Raw genomic sequence first — 21,189 nt, 5'->3', positions numbered from 1 at the left:
TTGTAAGAAGATCAACAAGCTCTTCGGAGGATATGAAATTACTGACAGAACAGAGCTCACACAAGCCACGATTTAATTCAGCCAAGTGTCCTTAGCTGGCCACCTTTTCCTAGAGTATTTCTAGCTTCCACAAACTTTCTGAAAAGCAAGAGATGGATATTTAAGGGTCGGCAACAGTTAGAGTTTCACGCCATTTACTTCTATTTATCCCCCTTTTTCCCTGTAAGGTTTCCATATGACAGAACAGTTATTCTGCAATTGATACCACTGAAATCCATGACTTTGCATACATTACCCACTATGGTACAGCATAGAGATATTTCAGGCTAGCTTAAAATAAACTGGCTGGAGCACAAGAAATGGGTCCAGACGTAGCAACACTGAGCTCTGCCATGGCTTCGTCTCTCCCGACAAGGACCAAAAGCAACTGGCACCGCGTGCAGAAACGCTAGGCTTGGATCTGTGCCCATCTCTGAGCTCAGCTTCATGTGCAGGCTCTGTCGTTCCTACCCCTTCTTGGAGCAGGGATTTTATTCAATTTTAACAACATCTCTGCAGAAAAAGTTCGGGCTCCTGCTCCTCGTGTCCTCAGTGCACAGCCACTTGTCACCAGCCCTTGCAACAACACCCACATGAACATCAAAAAGGGGAATTAGCTGCAACAGCAGCTGTGGTATCTGCAGAGAGCAGGAGGCTAAAGCCCTCCTTGTAACCCTATGGATACATGAAACAGCCCTACAGAGATGCTACACTAGAAGGGCAAGCATCCCACATCACTGCTGCACTGGGAAGGGGTCACAGTATTTTTAAAAGTAATAAGGTTCTTGTGTACCCCAAAGGTGTTTTACTGCTGGGGAAGAAGAAGAAGAAAAGAGGAAGCAAAATGCATGATTTTTCTTGACATCTTTCTGGCATATGAAATTTCCTTCCTAGGCTATCCGGTCCTTCTATGATATAAAAATTATAACAACTGGGAAAACAGCAAAATGATGATGTAAGATTCAAAATACAAATTAGGCATCTGAAAAAGAAATATATTTTAAAATCATATTAACTACTTTGAATTTTTAAAAGTGTTTTGCAACACCTTCAATATCCTCGCCTTTTTAGCCATCATAAATGTATGCAAAATGTTCTGAAAACTGCAAAAATCAAAGAGGATCAGACATGAAATTCCTGATTATGTAGGAAGAAAGTGTCTAAAGAGTTAAAAAGCTGAATGTTTAGTTTACTTTCAAAGAAGCAGCCTATACTCAATTGTTCATCAGGTTTAACTCTTCTCAGATTCAGGGATCCATTTTTTCCTGGTTTTAAAGCACTTCCTAAGCATTGCCTCCACAACACCACCTAAACAAATGACACACTTGTATGCATAGGGTGTATTTTATGATCTGCAAGACCGGGATTTGCTGAAGTGTGTTCACGAAAGAAACCATATGGGAGAGGATTTCTTTCCACATGCACGACCTAATTTAATTTTCAGTTGCTTCTGTATTTTAATAATTTGTATGCTTCAGTTCAATTTCTATTCCACTCCCTTCCCCACTCAAGAAAGGAATCTAGAAATATAAAGGGTAGGTCCAGGAAAAACTCGCGATTTATTACAGAGGCTTACTTAAAAGGAAAAACAGCCGCAATGGATTAATGTATTTCCTTTCCCACAGCTCTTTCACTTAAACCATAACTGTGCATATTTACTGCAACTTTTCCATCTGCCAGTGGCATTGTGCTGACACATCCAGCGCACAGGCTGCAAGGGCTGACAGCAGGGAGACAGGACACACCGTTCCTCTCAAGCCTGTTGAGGAGAGACGCTTAAAGACATTGCTGACCATCAACAGTAACCCAAGTCTTTGTTATTCCAGCCATTTACGCCAACTGTGAATCATGTTTTTAACAGAAAATGTTTATGAACAAAAAACTGAAACAGCTTCTTGTCAAAAGCTTAACCCAAGGGCTATGAGCAGATTTGCTCTCTTCTTAGAAGTCCTGCACAGCCTGTGTGGTGGAAGAAGAAACGGCTCATATAGGCAATCATTTTCTCTTTTATGAAAAACCAAGGAGAAGGGAATACCTTCTTTACAAGGTCAAATCGAGTCCACATCACTGCCAGAGTTTATCCTTTGAACCCGATCCTTTTGGCAGAGATATATATAAACACACACATTTGACAATATAGAAGTGTTACTGATAGGTAAGTTATGTAAACGACATGACACATTATATTCACCTTTAAGTTTATCCTTGGAGTCTAGAGAAATCTACCAGCCACTTTGTTACTCCAGTGCCCCTAAAGTGACAAATCCGCTGACTGCAGCCACGTTGCCCTCACTCTCCCGACAGCTTGGTGACCTCTTTACGGCCCTTTCTCTGTCTATCCCAGCACCAGCCTGAGCAAATGTAGCTCTTCCCCAATTAAAAAAATAAAAATAAATAAAATAAAAGTACAGAAAAGCCTGTAAGTTTCTTCCACCTAGTTAAGTTGCAGAAATGGTAACATTTCTCTCCTTTTTTTCTGGATGACAGGTCTACATTATTTTTCTTAGATGCCACTTGACTAGTAATAAGCAAGATGACTGTAATTCAGCAACTGACTTTGGAAGCCCGCTGGTTTTTGGCAGTGTTTCATCCCTTATAGCTCTTTCATATTTCCATTCTAGCACTTTCTACATGAATCATGGAGAACCCCCAAATGAGCATGCGACAGACCAAGATGTGCCAGATCAGAACAAAACGTGACCATTTTAGCGTCTTGAGGAGGCTACTGAAACCTTTGTCACCCCGAAAGGCCAAAACAGAGAGGGTCTCAGTCTACTGGGAAGTATGGTGAGTCTGGCCCCTTGAGTGCTACTGCTGCACCAAATAGCAGCAACGCAGCCAGGAATGGAAAAGTAAATCCAAGCAGCTCCCATACAACACAGAATGTGGACTCCTAGAGGTTCAGGGAATTTGGTCTGCCTTTGTTGAGGCCAACTAGGCTTTGTTATACAGTTGCTTATTCACTAGGAACCCAGACCAGACCCATCAGTTTCCTCTGCAGGAGTCACCAAAAACATTCAAATTCAGACACCATCAACAGGGATCTACCCTCAAAGCTGTGCCTTGAACACAAAGGGTCTTTCCCTACCCCCAACACCAAGAAGCATTCAAACAGGTGATTTTTCCTTAGAGTTGACTATTACCATTAATGATCCCCACATCAATGCTCTTCATGCTCATTTACAAAGGAAAATAAAAAAGCAAGCCTTCTTAACCCTCTGCTATAAAACTCATTCATTACCTCTTACACAAAGAAGATTCCCATGTGCAGCACACTAGTCTCATCTGTCATCAAGATGTAAAAAAAAAGTCTGCTGTTCTTGACAGGCTAGAAGGTAAGAAAATGACTTTTGGTCAAGAGCGTCAGATGATACAGCAATCTCATCAAGGCATCTCATGAGAAATATCACCCATTGCTCTCCATAAACACAAGCCTGGTTTGCCTATATTCGGTTACAAGCAGAGAAGGATAATTAAACAGTTCATGATATGGAAGGGCTAAAGCATGTGTAATCTTATTTATGTTCCCTGCACCTGTGTTTTCTATGGTTTAAATTATAATATTGATCTTTTAAACTGCACTCAGGGAGTATCCCAGTTCATTCACATGAGAGAGAGTAATATGTTCTATTTTTAATCAATACGTTAATGAAAATGTATGCAACATATTGTATAGCTTTACCAGTAGCCAGATATATACTGGCATATTACTATTAAATTGTTCTCTGCTGTCTCGAGGCAATCCGAGCATGCCCAGAACTACTCTGCATGGCTGTTTCACTTGGCCGTGTGACTCCTTTCCTTTGTTCTCCCCATGTGTATTGTCTCCTCTGTTGTGCCTCAACTCGCATTGCTTAATTCCCACTATTATGGGAACCTCTTGTAGCTCATCTTTCAAGCCGGACTATAAACTCTACCCGCTTAAGCCAGGAGTGCATTTTCCAACACTCAGAGCAATGAAACCACACAATCCTTGTTAAAACCCCTCTAATCCTTAACAAAGTCTTTGAGGTAGAGGCAAGCACTTCTGTCGGATCCGCACAATGGCACTGAGACCTCTCAGCCACCCCGCAGCCCAGGCGATAGCGAGACCGAGTGCAGGAGAGCTGGCCACGAGGCTGCGGGCATGCAGCACCGGCAGCCCCGTGCTCTGCTGGGCTGACTGCCCACCCTCCTGGCTGGCAGCTGGCCCCACGAGTGACAACAAAGCACATCCACGGCAAGGTGAGTAACACGGCAGGTTGATCGCAAGCACCCGTACGTTTATCCAGTGCCGACAGATTGCTCCTGCCCTAAATACCGTGGGAAAGGGCATCTGCAGCCTCACGCTTTCACTTAGTTCTTACACTTTCAGTTATTGCATTATAATGACAGATTATTGCATTATCTGTAATTTCAGCCTCCCTCTATTTCAGTCATTAATCTTCATAGATTACAGGAGTTACCAGATATTTCCCAAATATTTTGGTCTTATATATCCCTGGAGAAAAAAAAAATCAGAAAAAAAATCTGTTTGGATATAAAAATCAAAAGGTATCCAAGAAAAAGTCAATTTTTTCAGAGCAGCCAATTAGATTCAAGTCTCAAAATCCAAAAATCTTAATCTCCAAGAAAAAATCATCATCATCATCTGCCGAAGGAAGATAAGATTGTATGACATACGGAAGGGATTCCTGATATATGCAACAGCTTTGTATTTCCATTCAGTATTAACGGGTATGTAAAAGACTACCATACTTTTGTGTCAAGAACACCTTCCCTGAACTAAAACAACAAAAATCATTCCATAAAGGATAGGGACGGCTTTACAGATGAAAAAATGAAGTCCCTTCTAGAACTCTAACTCATGCAAACGAAAAAAATAAAGTTTCAATTATTTCAGTTTTTTTTTAATGCAACATTAAAATACTCTAAGATTTAATTGGTTGACTTGTGAATTATAATATTTGGATTGATGATAATTAACAATATTTATGTAATATACCTTGTGTATATACCCCAAAATCTTATGACAAATGCATCAAAGAACTGACATGAAAGGCTCGCATTTTTCCAACGGCTGTAGTATACTGACATTTAATTAAAACATCAAAATGCTTTTGCATTCGTTCTCTGTACCCTTTGCACAGCACAGAACGCTGCTTACTGAGCGCAGGGAGGATTTCAGAAAAATTTACTTCATTGCCAGCATTAATATTAATAGTTTAACTTCAAAGAAACAGAAATTATGTAACACTGTAACCACCCTCACATATTCATGAAATGCCTTGTTTGAGTGATTCATTGTTTTTGCTTACCCTATTCTTGGTCTTTCATCTTTCCCATACTTTTGTTACACTCTGCCTCTTAGGACTACAGAAATGTACTTAAAAGTTACTTGAAAAATTACTTTGAAAATATAAACTTTGACTGACAAGGATTAAAAATTGCCTACTGAAGCTTGGCATCAGAGGTTACTATTTAAAAAAAAAAATTAACGTAAACAATTTCCTTTCGCTCACAAATAATGAGATGGCTTTTATATTATGCAAGATGTTTCTACTCTAACAGCCAGCATCCACAGAAGCATTCTTCTGTACCTTTTTCCACCAAGCCAACAGAGTAGTGGTGGTTTCTAGCAGCATGCAACTCGAACGCCCCAGAAGAGCAGTACAGAAATTCAGATTTCTCTAAGGGTTAACGGATTGCCAGCCGTACAGCAACGGAAAATAGTTTTAAGTTATAGCAAATATGATTACAGTTTCCCAAGTAACTGGGAAAATTTCTGTTACATACAGTCCATCTAACTGTTTCCCTCCGCCCCCCTTTAGCAGATACTTTATTTCACAGGAGAGAAAATAAAAATACAGCGCATACCCTGTTTTAGATTATGGAGGATTACACAGCATTAAGACTAACAGAAAAAAGTGAAGACAATCTGCGATCCAGATTAAAAATTCTTGTCACCAGGATTTTCCTCCCATCACCTAATTTCAGAATCTTTTCCATTTAAAATGTTTCCTGTTTGATAAATTTAAAGCAACCATTCAGTTTTATCTTTATTTGAAATTATGAAGTAGATATATCCACTGCTACAGTTGCAGTATTTCAAAGACTTCTCTGTTAAAAAGGATGTAACCAACCCCGCTGACATTAGCTCTGTTTTAGTTTGTTGCAATTTAAAGACTCTCTAAGGAGACGGTTTTGTAAGAGATGAAATAAGCACCCTTCTTAGTAAGTGAGGATTACTTCCGAAAGAATCACATTTTACATGTTCACATCATTCAAACCAGTGCTCCTGAGAAAACGGCAGAACCTGAGCTGACCAAAACAAACAAATGAAGAAAACCCATGAACAGCCTCAACTTTCAGAATTAGCCATAAAAACTAATAAGAAATTAAAGCACTCAGCTGCCTCTTCATCTGCACTACATATCCTCCAAAATACGCATTTAATTCAGTATTGAAAACATCAAACACTTTGAACATTCAGTTTGAAATGCTCAGTTGTGCTATCACAAACGAGGAGTGAATACACAAGGCGGTTGTTACCATACTCACCTACTAATTTAAAGAACATATAGCTACAAATCCATCTGTCAACCTTCCCACTACAGAGCTCTCCTGCGAGTTTTAAAATTCCAGAAATATAGATGACAGTAATCACATTTTTTATTACAGCTACTTTCTAAAAACATATTACAGGATGTATTCTGAACAAGAACCTTTATTTCTATCTTTAAAAATACTACACGTATTAATACACAGCTAATTGGGCCACGGATTTAAATAAAATTTTAAAATAGAAAGCAGAACTTTTAAATTGTGCCTAGACACATTTTTATTATTGCTGTTCTTGATTTCTAGGAGTTTTAGAGTCAGCACGTGGTAGCACACCATTGTTTTCCCACTGCAAACGAAGACACCCAACAAATCGTTTTGACATGGCATGCAGTGACACAAGAAAACTTTGAACAAATGAAACCTTGCTACTTCTTTGAAATTGTTGACAAAATTCACCAAGTGACAACAACTTTAGTTGAAAATGAGGTAGATGAATAACCAAAAAGAAAAGTCAGGCAACAATTTCCCTTCCACAATCTTCCCATCAAAATGCTTATTCTCCTTTTTATTGGTTAGCCAATGACCTGAGTAAGTGGTGAATTACATTCTGCTAAAAGCTGGTTGATAGTATGACATACCTGGGCTGTTTTCACTTCACGTTGATCACTGGGAACATTTTTAGGTTCTACTTAAAATGCTCAGCTATCTGTGCTCCTTCAGGCACAGAATGAACCTGTTACACAACCTGTTTGTGTGTCCTACATTCTCTATCTTATTGGACATAATAAGTGAAATCAGCTTAATGAGAAGCTAACTTACAAAAATAAAGGCATAAATATAATGCACTTCCTTACAAAATTTTGAGTGGATACTGAAAGGAACTGAAAATTACTCTTCTTTTTTTTTTTTTTTTTGTAACTTTAAAATAAAATAAAATAAAATAAAAACAGAATTTGTTTGTTGAAATTATTTTATTATTTTCTAAAGGAGAATTATTAGGTTCAGATTTTAGGGGCCAGATCCTCCAGTGGAAAATGTGTCCCAGCACCATGCTCCCACGCGACTTGGGAACCTGGCCCCTAAGGCATTTAATTTGTCAGAAACGAGCTCCAGACAGAAGCGTCAAATGCTGGGTCTGGTAATTCCAGGTGTTCTCCAAACCATGTTAGAGTCACAGATGTGGTGGATTTTTACCCTTCCCAACATCCTGTTTTAAAAAGCAGATGTGGGGCTCCTGGGACCCTGACAGACAACTCTTTGTTCACACTTGATTGGAGGGCGTCCAAGCATTCTTGCTAAAGAAAACAGGGGTTTTGTGTCTCAATTGTGCTACGAAGGAAAAATCACTAATTCCATGTGCTCTTAAGGGGGCCAAGATTACCAACACCTCCCTGGACTCTTTTCAGGTTATTTTTTTTGTTTTGTTTCTCTCTTAAGCCCAAAATGTTAATGTAAGCAAATTTCCATGAGTATCATAGCTCTAGGACTTAAAGTCCATTGACAAGAATTTGTTAGGCTTGGGCTGCAAACTGTCCCACATCAGTTATTCATACAGGAAGATCTGAAATTAGATGCAACAAGATTATTTTCCTGCTCAACGAAGCCAAGATTTCTATTTGACCTTTATTAATTTTATTGAGAATTAAGTATTTATTGATTCTACAGATTGTTTAACAAAGCTTAATATTGAACATTAGCATTTATTATGCTTAGATATCAGCACGTGATTCCCCGACACATTTCGTCAAGCAAGAATCAGAGAAAGAACTGTTAATGCTGAAAAGAAAAACTTCAGGCTACAACAGTACTTACGAATAACAAACAAAACCCCAAACCAATGGTTTTTGCATCTTTGCATGCAAGCATGATTGTGAGAGCTGAACAGGAGTCTCTAAAAATGCAATTTTTGTTACAGCCACACTCTGAAATACGATGAAGAGAGAACAGGGAATATAAAATGTATTTACATGTTCTCGGAAAGAAAAAAATTTCTGCTACTCTTTTCAGGTAATAAGACAGAAGATATTTATTGGTGTACTAGGATTTTGTAAACTGCATAATTTTCTCAGTTATATGCCTATAACATATATGCAGTGGGAAGAAAGATACCTATAAAGAACCATTCCAGAGCAAATTATTCTTAAGGAAGGTCAGTATTTCCTCATTTTATTAATATGTCTCAACAATGAGTTGGGACTATTTTTAAAATATAAATAAACCTCACCTGTCCCAACAAGGAGACATTTGATATATTGTACAAATGAGTAATTTACAGCTAAACTCCTTCGCACACTTGCTTAAGTGCTATCTGCAGCGGGTCATGGCACAATTGGGAAGTTTAGCTCACAGTTTAGCAATTCCAGTCTTTTGACACACAATGCTGCATCAGCAACATGACTGCTAGATTTTCTTTGCCATTCCACTTACCAAGAAACATTATATTTAAACCACACTGAGTAAAATCTGCTACAAAAACCCACAACGCCACTGCTATGCTATAGCTTTCACTCTAGCTAAAGTCAAGACAGAAAATCGTGGCTCATTGTATTAGAACAGTAATTCTGAGCGAAAGGACAGCCAGATACTACTCGAGGAAGCGATCGCATTCAGCACAGCTCTAATGCCCCGCTGACCTGTGGTATCTGTGTGATACATGAAAAGCCTTAGAGCTACAGTTTCGTAAATTTAAAAGTCACCATGACAAGCTTTAACATATAAAACGCAAACTGTTGCAAGGGTTAAGCTATGTCTACTATTGAAATAGAGGCTTCTTAAATCCTCAAAGATAGGTCGTTTAAGGAAAAAATCCCAAACTCTAACTGGAATCATACAGAGGATCTGACTGGGACCAAAGAAGCTCATTCTGCAATGTCTTTCTTTTTTTCTGCCTTTTCAGCTTTCCTCTACACTTTCAGAGAGAGAGATTTTCAAGACAGATGAGTGACACTAAGAAAAGATGAATTACTTCCATATGTCAAGTCTACAAATCCAAAAACGACATGCTATCATCTGTATAACAGATCGTTCGCCTTTTAGCAGGTAAATGTTCTCATATTTACTTATCTAGCCCTGGGAATCTCTGGGATTAATCTATGCTTGAAAGCCATAGAATTAGAGAGTACTTCAGAGCATTCTATGCTGTTAAATTCATATACTTTTTTACAGGAGCACTTAAATTTATGTAGCCAGAATTACAAGCTCCCAAGACAAGTACTGACCAAGCCGTATGATCTTGATTGTTTTATTTAACAAAACAAGTAGGACTGCATGTATTTAATACAGGAGTAATGCTCACGGGAAGGACTGCAACAGAAACAATCAAAATAGTAATTAATGGGATAGAGTGTCAGCATTTTCCTGAAAAATACGAAGAACTTTGTCCTTCCAACAACAACAAGGGGATAATTAGGCTAAGATTTATTCTGTGGCTTTAAAATAATTCCTGTTTTTCAACTGAATTGGTAACTGAGAAATTGTCTATACTGATTTAAATAAGTACTAAAATCGAGGAATATCTTCAGCTCTTCTTACTACTTTTTAATCTTACTTAATACCAACATATAGCAGTTGTTTTTATTTGCTGTCGTAATATTCTGAGTATGCTTTTGACAGATTTCGCAAAATTATTTCCAGCCTTTTAAAACCAGTTTACACAAAACCATGTGAGACAGACACTGCAACCAGTAAAAGTGAAGCCGGCAGCAGTTAACGCCTTAACGATATCCAGGGGAAACCTCATAAATGAGCTGCTGCGCTGTGCAAACTGCCAGTGGGGTGACCCCGCTGTCACCAACTAAGAATTTATATTGAAAGATGAAAGAATTCCACAGTTTTTCTTTGTCCCAGGCAGTATTTACTCCTCATACAGAGCTTTGCACCCGCTGCCCAAGACAATACAGATACGTATGTTAAATACTATCTTATGCCACGTTACACTAACGCAAACTCAAATGGATATTATTTATGAAATTATTTTTTTCAGGTATAATTCACCACCATTGCTAATAACACAATGATAGTTCATGTCAGTAGGCATAAAAATACCACTTTAGATTGCACAAAAAGCCCTCAGTGACCACTGAACAAAATGAAAATTTCAGGTAGCTCCACGAGAAAAAAATATTCATTTCCCATGGTATAATTAAGTTGAAGAAAGAGAATCACCTTAAAAATTTTAATAAGTAGTTTTACACACAGCCTGGCTACATGAAATAACTTTTTTTTTTTTTTTTTTTTTTGGTTCATGCATTTTCACTTCATCCTCCAAAGTCCTGCTTAAATTTTGCAAATGTGTTTTTAGGTAGGGAACCATTTACTAGTTAAATGCCTCTATTGGATAAATTGATTCTTCTCTTTCCTTTTGCCTTCTCCCTCCCCAGTAAAAGTTGTTACTATATGAAAAAGACTGAAAACAGTGAGAAAATTATCATTTTGCTAAAGCCACCAATCATATTTACCCTAAGTGTTGTTCTAATAGGAACCTAGGCACAACTTCTGTAATAATTGTCTTTTTTTTAGTCAATACTCATGATTTCTCCTATATAATTGTGCACTCTTTATTGCTACAGATTTCTTAAATTTTCACAGTGAATTTGTTCACATTAATTTCATAATAATAATAAATAAATAATAATGATAAATTTAATATAAATAAATCCAATTAAAGCCTACACTTTTTTATTTATGCAATTCCACATTATTAGCCCACAAACACAGACAGAGCAGTAACTACTGTTAAACTGCTTTGCTCTTTTGGCATTGCAAGGTTCACAAATTTGCGGCAGGGGTGAAGTGTCAAGCTAAGATGTTAAGCAGTTAAAGCAAAAATTGATTGAAGTATGTGAATGAATCTGGTTACTGCCGGACTCCAAAGACCATGCACCTCTTCATGGTTTGAATACTTTGCACAGAATTTGACCTCCTCCCTCTGTTCTTTATTTTCCTATATATAACTACATATATGGTATATTATTATATTATATATTACATATATACTGGTTTTATTTATATTATGTGTATAATTGAGTGTCTGCTGCTTATCTAACAGTAAATCTAAAAAAGCACATGAATAGCTGTTTCTTAAATAAGTAAAATGTTCTTTAAAAACAAACAAAATCAAAAAAAATCCAGAAGGCACCAGAAAAATATACTTTTCCTGGAAGTTTACATACTAAAAATAAATAAATGAAGATGCACACATAATAGTTAATATTTATAATTTGTTTATGTTTATTTAACCCTAAGTTACATGTTTCATACATCTCTCTAACAAAGCTGTCTTGAAGGTGACATGGTTTTCTATGAATTCCTGGTCTCCCTGACAGTGTTCTTCCCCAGTTTTGTCCCATACCCCCATGTCTCACTGAGTCTTGCTAGCAACTTTAATGAGCATCCTTAAAAATAGAAAAGGAATTTCCATGACTTCTCCTATCTAGGTATTTTAAATACCAGCACTATCAAGCAGTCACTCCAGGACCCAGGAAGGATAAGGATACGTTGTCAACAAAAGGAAAAAAAAAAAAAAAGAGATAAGGTCTTTGGAGTCCACCCCCTGACCTGACAAAATCCAGGACTTGATACTGGTCTCCAGGTCAAAAATAGACCGTCTGAAAGCAGCAGAGAACACTTGCACGGTTATCGCAGAGTTACTTGTTTTGCAGACCATATTAAGCACTTCATATAATGGCATCTGAATCTGCTGCAACACATTTGAGAACAACTTCTCTGAACCACACTTGAGAAAAAACATATTTGTCAAGGGCAATAGGAACAAGAAAAATAAATCCTACCTTGAGGCCCTTTCTCTTGTTTCTTTGCATTATCCTTTCAACAGAAGTAGATCTTTTCCTTACAAAGACCACCAGCATTACATTCACAGAAAGAATTAAAACAAAAAAAAAAAGAGACCTTCATCTACCCTTTGCCAATCTCCACAATATTACACATTATAAACATAAGTACTTCTTTCAGAAGATCTAGTAGCCACACATAGCAGTAAAATACCCTACTGTCCTCTTCATTTTTATGAACTTATAAAAGAAATATTAACTATTAAATGTTACTTGAAGTAATTATCATAAACCAATATCACTTTAAATGAATACGCTACCTTTTCTGATTCATTATCTTTGCTTTTGAGTTTTTCCTCTTACTGATAAGAATTCAGCAGTTCCCCATGTTCTTGCTGAGCACTCACATAGGTTAGCAAGGTTCGACTGCGTGCGCTGTTCGAGCCAGTATAGCTTAAATCTCAGCCAGCCAGGAAGCCAGGCAGATAAGCGCTGGCCTATTGAAAGTTTATCTTTTGAACGGGAACAAGGTGCTTGAACTTAAGGCAAGTCTGTAAGTTAACATTTTGTTACATCCTATAGGGTAAAATATACATATAGTAAATGCTTTGACAGAAATATAATAACTAGATGCTACTAATTAATAATAAATTCATTTCAACAACCAAGTATTAGACCCACTTTTTTCCATTGCAGAATTTTAGAATTTCGTAACACAATTAAATATGCCAGTTTCTGATATATTCAATTTCACTAGTAGAAAGTTGGTATGCTTTTTAGCTGAGATTGAGTTCTTTGCAAAACAGTAGAACAAAGGGTTTTTGTTGTTTGTTTGTTTGTTTTTCCTTTTTAAGGCTATCTTATATAAGAAGCCTTTTTTCAAGATTTCTTGTTTGTTTTATTTAAAAATAGGATGTTATAGTTCTGGATTCTATATAAAAAAAAAGTACACGTTAAATTTTTTAATTAAAAAAAAAAAGAAGAAAAAAAGAAGAAAAAAAAAGAAAGAAAAATAAAGAAAAAACAAGAAACCAGAAACCAAGTTCTAAAGACACCCTCTGAAGTTACAATCATTTTAGGAATTCTGCATTGTGACTAGAATGCATGGCTGCATAAAGACATTTTCACCAAAAAAATGTCGAAGAATGATTTTAAAAAAGCATGCAAGAAAAAAATAATCAGCCATTTGTATTTTACTCTAAATACTTACTTAAGAGGTAAGTGTTATAATTAAGTATACTTAAAGAAAATTCTGCTAATAAAATTTACAAGCTTAATAAATACCTAATACTCGACTTTTCACCCCTTCATGTATAGTAGGATTCTAAGGTAATAAATAGTGAGAACAGAAATTTCAAGAAATCATGTGGTAAAAATCTGAAAGGACAGGTATTACTTGGTATTAATTATGTAGCCACATTTGACAAAGCACAAGTATAGAACAGAATAAAAATCCTCACTAAATCTGCAGCTGAAATTAGAATTATTCTTTTTTTTTTTTTTTTTTTTTCCCAAATGTACATTTCATCTTATTTAAAATATTTGTCCTCACAAATATAAATGAATTTGTTATTTCTAAGCCTGGTTAAAAATAAATAAATAAATTGCTGAACATTATATATATATATATATATATATTTTATTTTATTTTATTTTTTTCCCTGTAAGTACTCTGAAAAATAACTCAAAATAGCACCGTGGAATTCAGGCATGCCTAAATAGCTTTCATGTTATATATGTTTAGCTTGCAAGTAATGATGAATTTGACCTGCCAGTTTCCCAAAGAGACTTACTTTGCCAGGAAAACAAACTCCTGCTTTTAGAAGATCGTGTGTTTTGTTTGTGTGCCATTGGAAAAAAGAAACAAATCTTCTTGATGAGACACAGTCAAAACATTTTCCTTCTGTGTGTGTGTATATATATATATATAAACACAAGAATGGAAAATAATAATTTAAAATAAGAATAAGCCATTATCTCTCAGAAAACAACAGCTACTTGAACTAATGATTTTAATTTCTGTGTTTAATGTGTCTGGAGAACAAGCACAAAAATAGCACATTTTTGCAAGTGCCTTCAAGAACAGAAATACCCTGATAAGAACAAATGCGAGACACTTGCATTTAATATATCAGAAAATATCTAATTACAGTAAAATTACCTGATGTGCAATGGTATGTTAATGTTGGCCAATAAATAACACGACAGATAACACTCATGAAAGCGATTACCCATTTTGCTTGTCCCATCCACATTGCTTCTTTCTGCAGCTGTCATTCCCCACCTAACCAGCTCACAGGGCTCTGCACAGAGCAAGACAGCCAGCTTGTTATTGCCTTGAGCTTAACTACTATCCATGGAAAAGCTAGGCAATACAATTTGGTAATCTGTTCTATGAGTTCTGTAAAACATATATATATATACATATATACACACACATTTTTTTTCTGCAATTAGCATAAGAGACTAAACAGATTGTGAGGTTTTTGATTGCTTGTTTTTGGTTTGGTTTTAATTTTTTCTTTTTTGTTTAAACACTGAAAACCTATATATTCTGTGCACTTTTGCTCCCACCCTATCCCCTGCAATTTGGCTCTTTTTCAGGATAGAACAAGCAGATGCATATCGACCAATACATCTGTTTGTCACTTGACTGCTTCATAAAAGCCTCCACCTTTGAACAGAAAATGCAACTATGGAAAATAAGCAATTTAGACAGGACTAGTTCATAGTTTTCTGTGCATCTTTCCAATAAAAATTATTGTTTAACATAGCTGATTTAAATAAACAAAATTCTAAGGAAACAACCACAAAATACAGTGATTAAAGCACTACTGATTAATAAAAATTGCCTAACTGGGATTTATTAGAAACTGAGGGCTGAGGTGAGAGGATCCATGTAATTATTAAGTATTTTAAAGAAGAATCTGCAACATTAAAAAAAAAGTCTTATATGTACCTGAATAATTTTAAAACTAATGTTGCTAAAATGATCTCATGCTATTCCTGCAAATGGGAAGTTACATGAAAATATTTTAACTATATTATGCATAAATAATTTACTTCCAGACAGACAGCTTTTACACTTACAGATAAATTTTCTCTCAAAAATGAACAGATGATTGTAAATATCACAAACCACACGAGGAATAATATCTTTTAAAGACTGCGTTTCAATCGACTGCCTTTCATGCTGGCTCAGCCACTTTAAGCTGTGATGGATTTTTAAAAGCTGTTCCAATATATCAAAATCAACCTCGGAATATCTTAACAAATTTCTCAAGTTTCTATGACTAATAGTGTATCACAGACTTGATAGTTACAAGCTAAACACAACCCTGACCTTTAGTGCTTACGGCTACGAGACCTGCGGTACGCCCGCTGAGCTATATGGCTACAAGACCTGCAGCGTGCATACTGAGCTAACAAAATCTACATTTACAGCAGTGTTCTGCAATGCCAAAAATCCCTCGAGGCAGGATTTTGGCTTGGCTTATACAATCTCTTTAAAATATAGGGTCACTGCTCCTCCCGTGGAAGATAATGCCTCCCACCTCCATCAACAAACTCAATGTTTTTACAGTAGAGTCCACGTAGTGCCAGAAAGCTGCTTGTAATAAAGGATTTTCAAGCCTTTAATAAATATTACATTTCCAGAACAAAAAGTCCTCTCTACCAGCTCTGGGCTCTCAGACAGTCAAAATCTGGAATTCATTCCCATTGTCTTAAGGCAGGTCAGTGGGTTGGCTTTCTGAGCCCTTTTCTTTTTTCTTCTCCAGAAGTCAAAGCTGCTGTGACTCCATACATTATTTCTTACCAATTGGACAAAGTGATGGATATTTCTTCTTTGTATTACATACACAGGGTTTAGCTGGTGAGGAGGAAGCAGCCAATTCTTACACAAAAAGGTGAAAACTTTGGCTTGGTAGAGGAGAAACTAGGGATCTGGCAGATCAGGATACGAGAGGACATCAGGAAGGCCAGCAAGATTTTGTGTGGGAGAAAACCAGAAGGAAAAGTTGCTGAGGGATAGGGGAGGAAAGGGAGAAGGACTGTGGAAAGAAAGGTGTGAACATGCCATCCTTTCGGGACTTTTTGCCCTGCTCTGTCCTCATCACTGGACAGCCCATTTTCTACACAGCCTTTGCAGAAGACACCAAGAAAGAGGCCTAGAGGCTCCGAGTAACACCGAGCATTGCAGCCCTTCCCACTTCCCATGGACTTGGAGGAACAGTAAATGAAAAATGAAATTAGCTCTCAGCTATTCTTCAATTTCCAAAAGCCACCATCATTAATTTTGTTTCACACGACAAGGCATGAAAATCAGAACGACAAAGCACATTCATCACCAGCAATGCTGCATCCAGCAGAGACAGCTTGAGTCAATAAAGAAGCCGGGGCTGAGTGACTACGAACAACAAACGCTCCTTATGGGCAGCCAAACCGAAGATCATCAGGAAACTGTAAAATGAGACATCCACCATGTAAACCTCTCCTCGTTCCGTCTTCCCATACAAGGGGATGTTTTGGTACTGAACTGTGGAATTCCCCAGAGACACGATAAAGGAAAAATAAAAACATCCACCAGTAATGCCATGTGTGATAAAAACCATATGAGGAAGTCATCGGTTAAAACAAGCAAGCATGGAACAACCATTGAAACTAGGGTTATGTTAGAAGCTGCTCTTCTTTCCAGAGTGTTTTTCAGCTCCTGTTCCAGGCCTCCTTGCTTACATGCCTACGGACAGAGCACAGCGATCTGCGGCCTACCGATGGCAGCCTACAGGCAGCTGCTCCCTTGATGATGAGACCACTGCGAGATATTAAATCCATTTCAGGAAGTTTTCTCATCCTTTCCAGAAGCTAGTTAATACCGTGTATTTATATATCTCTTACTCTTCTCTGCAACCAATTTTTCTGGGCTTAATCAAAGGGTAGGATAGCCTGAAGAAGTGCCTACAAAACCCACTCCACAGGACAAGTGCCAATGGATTGAAACCTCCTACCACAGCCCTAATCTCCCTTAAAGACTTCTTGGATGTGGGTTCAAGTGAGAAAATCTACACAGCTGGATGTCAGGATGCACCAGGAGCTTTCACTCCCCATGTACTCCTCAAATCCTGCCTCTGCACAGCAAGAGTGCACCTGTCCCAGCACAGTACCCCTGACGCCTCCAATTAATGCTGAGAAAATCCTGAGCTAAGTGCCTACTTAAATTTGATGGGTTTGGCATTCAAATGATGGTCTGTGAACCTAATAAAAGCATCAGTTAGTAAACAACATTATTGCAGGAACATCAACAGAATTATGAGCAACTGCAAGATGCAATTAAGTTGAATTTAGCCACCATGCCCACACAACTAGCGATGTGGTTGTTTCAGATCAATGTAAACAACAACCAATAAATATTCCCATTGCTTCTCCAATGAACAAGAATGGGAATTACTGAGTGCTGCTAGAGAAATTTATAGTGGAACAGATGCAAACTACCTTACAGCCCTAAGGAAAATGGAATTTGTTCACCAAAGCATAGTTTGAGCTGGCTAATCCAAGTCGCATATCTAGTTCTTGCAGAGCTTTGAGAAGCAATCAATCTTCTGGCATTCACCAACAAGTGATTTGTTAATCTGCAGTTTTCATAGTGTAGTAAGGAACATTTGAATTAACAAGTTATTTTCTATTAGTCTCTTGGTTACTTATTGGGTATGACAGAGTATGTGGTGCAGTGAAACTGGACAGGATAGGTTACGTCACGTTCTGCCATCTGGAAAACATTACAAGATAATCACTAATACTGTGAAGCCTCCTGAATTTGTTCTTCATATATAATATAGCCATTTGAGCTCTGAAGAGTGATTTGTAAAATATGTTACTGTAATCCTAAGTAGGATATTGTTTTAAATAAAACCCATATCTGAGTACAAATTTAAATTTCAGCTTACATCCTTAACCAATTACGTACCAATGCAAATCTCCGCTGATAAATTGTCTAGCTAAATCCATTCTTGCAGTGGATTAGTTAGCTCAGAGAAACGATACTGGGATATAGAATTTCAGGAGCAGCAAGGTGATTTGAAGATTCCCCAGTGGTTAGCAACTTCTATTCAGTATGCTGTAGGATTCAAGTGCTGGCCCTTGATGGCAGCACAGGAATTTAAGGTCACCGTCCCAGACCGCTCAGTGAGTGGTCCCTGTGCTGGTAGGGGCAGAGAGGACTGCTTGTGGGCAGCTGCCGAAGGCAAATGCTACCTAAAGAATCTACCAGGGGGCAATTCAACAGCCAAGCCCTGTGTTTCGTATAGTCATAGTTGCCTGTAATGTTGCCCGCTCTCCCCAGGAGGAATGCCCAGCATCGCCTGTTATTTCTGGCCCATGATGAGCACGCTGTGGAGCTCGCTCCCGCCACAAGAGAAGCCAGACGTGCCCCTTGCCAGCAAGGGACTAGCACCACTTCTGTCATGTGAAGCAAAGTTTATACAACAGCACTTAGATCCATTTCTGTGGAACTTGCTCCGTGGCTGGAAGCCAGCATGGGTCAACAACCGGCAGCAGTTTCCTATCATAGTGGATCCCTTCACAGACAGCCTGGGGCTGACGGATCCCACCATGCTCCTTGCAACATTTTTTTTTTTTCCAGGAAGACAAAGACAAGCCCCTGGCGAGGCAAGCTGTGAAGAGCTCAGCAAATGAGACCTCTGGACTGGCTTTCCCATACAGCATTCCCATTTTACTTTCAAGCCTTCAGTATCCCTAAGGCGATATGCCACAGAGGTATTACCCACACCTCAAGAAAATATTTAGGTATGTGTGTGTGTATATATATATATATGTGCATACACACACACACTATAACTATATATCTCTCTATATATAAATATATATCTATAAATATAGATATAAAGCCATGCTCACATAACATTCTCAGCAGCTAAACTCTGCCATAATCCCAAACGTTCAAACAATCAGGTCGCAGTAACCTAATTACAAATTATGAATGTGGTAAAAATCATGGAAGCAGTACCTGATAGAAATTGCTGTAAAAGTGACATCATGCAATAGGCCATGCGACAGTCTGAAATCTCAGCCAACAGAAAAGCCAAAGGATCAGGGGGAATTTGGAACAATTCTCGTTTGCCTGTTTTTAAAATGTCTTAAAAGTATGAAGTCAGTTTCCATCCTATCAGCATTCATGCTTTGACCCAGACTGCCCCAAACATGGTAAGAAACCAATGGACCTTTTGGACGATGTCATTTGTTGTACACAACATTGTTCTAACATAGCTCTTGCATGACTAGAAGACACAACAGCTGTGTGGGAAGCCAAAATGGAGAAAAAATTTGTTGGAAAAGGTTAGCAATTATAATAGCAAAATTGTGAATTTTGCAAACACACGCACCAAAAAAAGTATGTGCACATAAAAGTTTATATATTACATATACCTATCAATAATGTTGGGATGCTTCCTATTCCACCTGCACAATATGCCACACAACAAATTACTTCCCTATGGTTTTCCCCAGTTGTTATCAGATCAGGTGACAGGAATCTCTGTATTAGTTTTGTATGCTTTAGTGAACACCACTTTATTACCTAGCTCTTTAGTTTTATTATCCACTTAAATAAATACATTTCATGTCTTATATCTGAAATTCAAAAAAAAAAAAAAGGATTATTCTCTGAATAAAGTCTACTATTAAAACTACCTAAAGCAACATTATGAAGAAAATGAGATTTTAATAGTCTAGATAACAAATAAAAAATCCATTTTACAGCATTCCAACACGTATGAATGTTCAAACTGCTAAAAAAGAGAGACGGTTTTTAAGTTCTGTAGGAATGTAATCCAATCTATCGAACAGGATGTTACAGAATTTAGTGTTTGCTTTAAAATGAGACAAAGCTGGTAGGATATTTTTAAACTGGCATAGCAATCGTATAATGGCTCAATTGGCCCTGTTGAGAAATACACTTTTCAGGACGTTTAAAAGTACAATCAGCATTTCTACTAGATTTGCATGATACCCATAAGCTTTTCTTTTCCCTTTCAGTACTCTGATCAATTCTAAATGTAACTGCTGTGCTGATCTTCAGCTTACCTTTAACAGATGAGCACTACTAAATCAAAAGCTGTCCAAATTTCCTACTCTGGATTAATATATACATAATGGCTGCTTGCCCATGGCTGGAAATCCTTCTGATCACTTAATGCTGTCAGGTGCCTCATTTCTAATGGTGAAAACATAATCTAAGCTTCCAGAGGACAAATTCTTCAGGCTCCACTTCAAGTGCAGAAGTATTTGAACACAGTTAAAACCCACTGATCTGGTCAAGATTCAGGCACACTGAATCAATGTGAATCAAGACACAAGCACACTGAAGCAATGGGGCTTCAGTGAAATGTTACAATAACAATGCTCATTTACAATAAATTAAAATATTTTAAAAACTGGAATATTGAAAGCTAAATAGCAGCAGATGTAGACAAAGATGACAGCAGAAATAATTTGGTGGGTACTGCCAGTGTAATGTTTCTGATATTGGACGACAGTCTGCAGTAGGAAAACAAAACTATGAATGCAATTAGCCTTATGAAAACCACATTGTTTAGGTGAACAGCATGTCCATATTTAACTCAAAAAATGCAATGTTTCATTCATGAAAGAATTAGGTCTCTTGCTTGTATGTTAGAGGGCTATGTTTGTTTACCAGAGGGAAAACACTCACAAATCTCTGCTGACAAGTTTTCAATCTGAAATCAAAAACCAGGCAACAAGACAGGATGGAGTGAACAGAGGGGTAGTGGCCAACCAATCCAGG

General features: G+C 37.5%; 1 protein-coding gene and 1 long non-coding RNA gene across 6 annotated transcripts in view; one reads left to right on the top strand and one right to left on the bottom strand.

Annotated features, from left to right (window-relative positions):
- Positions 1-21,189, bottom strand: part of RBM20 (RNA binding motif protein 20) — a 102,003-nt gene that overhangs the window by 66,378 nt on the left and 14,436 nt on the right. The window contains exons 1-2 of one of the 5 annotated variants that reach the window (XM_084289909.1): positions 12,692-13,210; positions 12,372-12,429 (exon numbers count right to left, since the gene is read on the bottom strand). The exons of 3 other annotated variants lie outside the window; for them this stretch is intronic. Coding sequence is in view for 1 of the 2 variants with exons in the window: in XM_084289907.1 (XP_084146033.1) it covers positions 12,692-12,705 (14 nt within the window). In the remaining variant the exon portion in view is untranslated. Of the gene's footprint in view, positions 1-12,371; positions 12,430-12,691; positions 13,212-21,189 lie in introns of those variants that run through there. One more of the 5 variants, XM_084289907.1, reaches the window with a different exon arrangement.
- On the top strand, positions 9,064-20,085 carry LOC311211282. Its single transcript, XR_014618600.1, has 3 exons — positions 9,064-9,220; positions 9,479-9,621; positions 14,976-20,085. It is a non-coding gene; the product is annotated as an uncharacterized lncRNA (long non-coding RNA).

Source organism: Netta rufina, assembly GCF_964035555.1.
Source record: "Netta rufina genome assembly, chromosome: 7".
Lineage (NCBI taxonomy): Eukaryota > Metazoa > Chordata > Aves > Anseriformes > Anatidae > Netta > Netta rufina.
Note: the sequence above shows the minus strand (reverse complement) of the source record. Positions and strands in the feature narration are given on the sequence as shown.